Here is a 2500-nt window from a genome sequence, read left to right on the forward strand (position 1 = left end):
ATTTGTCTATCTGTCTGTCTGTATGTCTATCTGTCTGTCTGTCTGTCCATCTATCTATCTATCTATCTGTCTATCTGTCTGTCCATCTGTCTATCTGTCTGTCTGTCAACCAGAGAGGCATTTTATAGCAGTTTTGTGGGGTGAGAAGTAGTATGTATTTTTGGTAATGAATTTGTTAATGTAGTAGTCCTGAAGTCACCTCTAAGCCTCAGTGGATCAGCAGAAGCTGCGTCTTTGGCGTGACAGGAATGTTTGATTGGAGTTAATTTGTTGTTGTTGTTGTTGTTGTTGTTTTCCCCTTGCTGAAGTTTGTTCCTTTTCGTTTCTCTTTCTCCTCTCAGACAATCAGTAACGTGCTGCTCTCCTACGCTGACATCATTGCCAGAGATTTCCCCAACTACTGCTCCAAAGAGAAAGTGGTAATTCTCCTGAGAGAGACGCTCCAAAGGAGACTTTGGTTTTTTTTTTTCAACTCTTTGTTTTTGGGGGGGGGGGGGGGGGGGGGGGTTCTTTTCCTTTTTGAAAAGATCATACATTTCACTCACTGTTTTAGGGTTTGCCACAGTTTTTGTTGTTTTGAATTTTGAGATCACCCCTCAAAGACGACGTGTTCTTATTGCTTTGATCTGGCGTGTCCTTCCCCAGCCTCCTTCACAGGGGGCACCTCTCATTTCAGTTCACTCCTAGTCCGTATGCGTTTAGTGGCCTACATAACAGTCAGTTTCTGACAGTTCTCAGGTTCATTCCTAGAGTAACATACTCGTTTTTTCTCTGCCCCACAGCCCTGTATCCTGATTAATAACATTCAACAGCTACGTGTTCAGCTGGAGAAGATGTTTGAAGCCATGGGGGGCAAAGACGTGAGTTGTTCTCCACGTGTGTGTGTGTGTGTGTGTGTGTGTGTGTGTGTGTGTGTGTGTGTGTGTGTGTGTGTGTGAGTGCGTGCGTGTGTGTGTGTGTGTGTGCACACGTGTGTGTGTGCGTGTGTGTGTGTGTGTGATTTTTATTGAAAAGGTTCGGTGTGTGTGTGTGTGTGTTTCAGCTGAATGTGGAAGCCAGCGACATTCTGAAGGAGCTTCAGGTGAAACTCAACAACGTGCTGGATGACCTGAGTAGAATCTTTGCCACCAGGTAAACACACATTAACAAGACACTAGCACATCACTGGCACATCACTGACACGTGTGTGTTAGAGTGTGTGTGCGTGTGTGTGTTAGAGTGTGTGTGTGTGTGTGTGTGTGTGTGTGTTGAATATGTAAGACCTTTATGATATAGTTTTGAGCATAAGTGAGAAATGATCTTTGTTTATTCTTTGATTTGACTCGAAATGTGTTTTTTGGATTTTTTTTTTTGTTTTGGTATTTTGGTACTGGCTGGTATTGTACTGAGTGTATGCGTAACGGGTGTAACTGGTCTGGCTGCGTCTCCCAGTTTCCAGCCCCACATTGAGGAGTGTGTGAAGCAGATGGGCGACATTTTGTCTCAGGTGAAAGGGACGGGGAATGTCCCGGCGAGCGCCTGCAGCAGCGTGGCCCAGGATGCTGATAACGTCCTCCAGCCAATCATGGATTTCCTGGACAGCAAGTGAGGACTGTGAACGGCTAATAGACTTGTCTGTCACTCCTGTCCCTCCCTCTTTTTTTCTCTCTCTGTTTTTTCTCTCTCTCTGACTGTCTGTCTGACTGACTGTCTCTCAACACAACCTCTCTCTCTCTCTCTCTCTCTCTCTCTCTCTCGCTTTTTCTCTATCTCACTGTCTACTCTCTTGCTGCTGTCTTCCTGACTGTCACTTTCTCAACACACCCACTGTCAATGTGGTCCTTGATGGTTTTCTCTCTTGTACACACACATACTCTCTCTCTCTCTCTCTCTCTCTCTCTCTCTCTGTCTCTCTCTGTGTGGTTCTCGCGGTGGTTTTCCTCTCCCTGTCTGATGTGTCTCTGTCTGTCCCAGTTTGACCCTGTTTGCTAAGATCTGTGAGAAGACGGTTCTGAAGCGTGTGTTAAAAGAGCTGTGGAAACTGGTGATGAACACCATGGAAAAGACCATCGTCTTACCTCCTCTCACTGACCAGACGGTGAGCCTAACACACACACACACACACACACACACAAACAGTGTTCACACAATACTGTCTCAATACACACTGCTCTATCTGTATGACATGTATCTAAAGCTGATATGAGACATGAAGATATGGGAGGTGATAGCAAACAGTATCTTACACGGCAGGCGGAAAAGCTTATGTCTGCAGGGCTGTGTCTGCTGTGTTTTATATAATAATGTATTGTTATTGCTCATTGCCGAAGGTTTTGAAAACCAGGTGAGAGGGACTCACAGGGTAAATTTGTTACACAGCCAAAAACAACATAGGAGCAAAATATCAGAAAACGTTTGGGCCATTGTCATCTTTAATAAGCCCTTAGACTGGTTTCCTGTTTACATGCTAATGAACTGAGAAATGTGTGTTGTGTTATTTCTCTGTAATGCTTCATGCAGA

The 2500-nt window shown here is 44.8% G+C and overlaps 1 protein-coding gene across 1 annotated transcript in view; it reads left to right on the plus strand.

The window, feature by feature from the left end:
* Positions 1–2500, plus strand: part of unc13a (unc-13 homolog A (C. elegans)) — a 47265-nt gene that overhangs the window by 33624 nt on the left and 11141 nt on the right. The window contains exons 32-36 of the mRNA XM_030784006.1: positions 342–419; positions 783–860; positions 1043–1131; positions 1432–1584; positions 1954–2077. Coding sequence (XP_030639866.1) covers positions 342–419; positions 783–860; positions 1043–1131; positions 1432–1584; positions 1954–2077 — 522 coding nt within the window. The remainder of the gene's footprint in view (positions 1–341; positions 420–782; positions 861–1042; positions 1132–1431; positions 1585–1953; positions 2078–2500) is intronic.

The sequence above is a fragment of the Chanos chanos genome, chromosome 9, assembly GCF_902362185.1.
Source record: "Chanos chanos chromosome 9, fChaCha1.1, whole genome shotgun sequence".
Classification (NCBI taxonomy): Eukaryota; Metazoa; Chordata; class Actinopteri; order Gonorynchiformes; family Chanidae; genus Chanos; species Chanos chanos.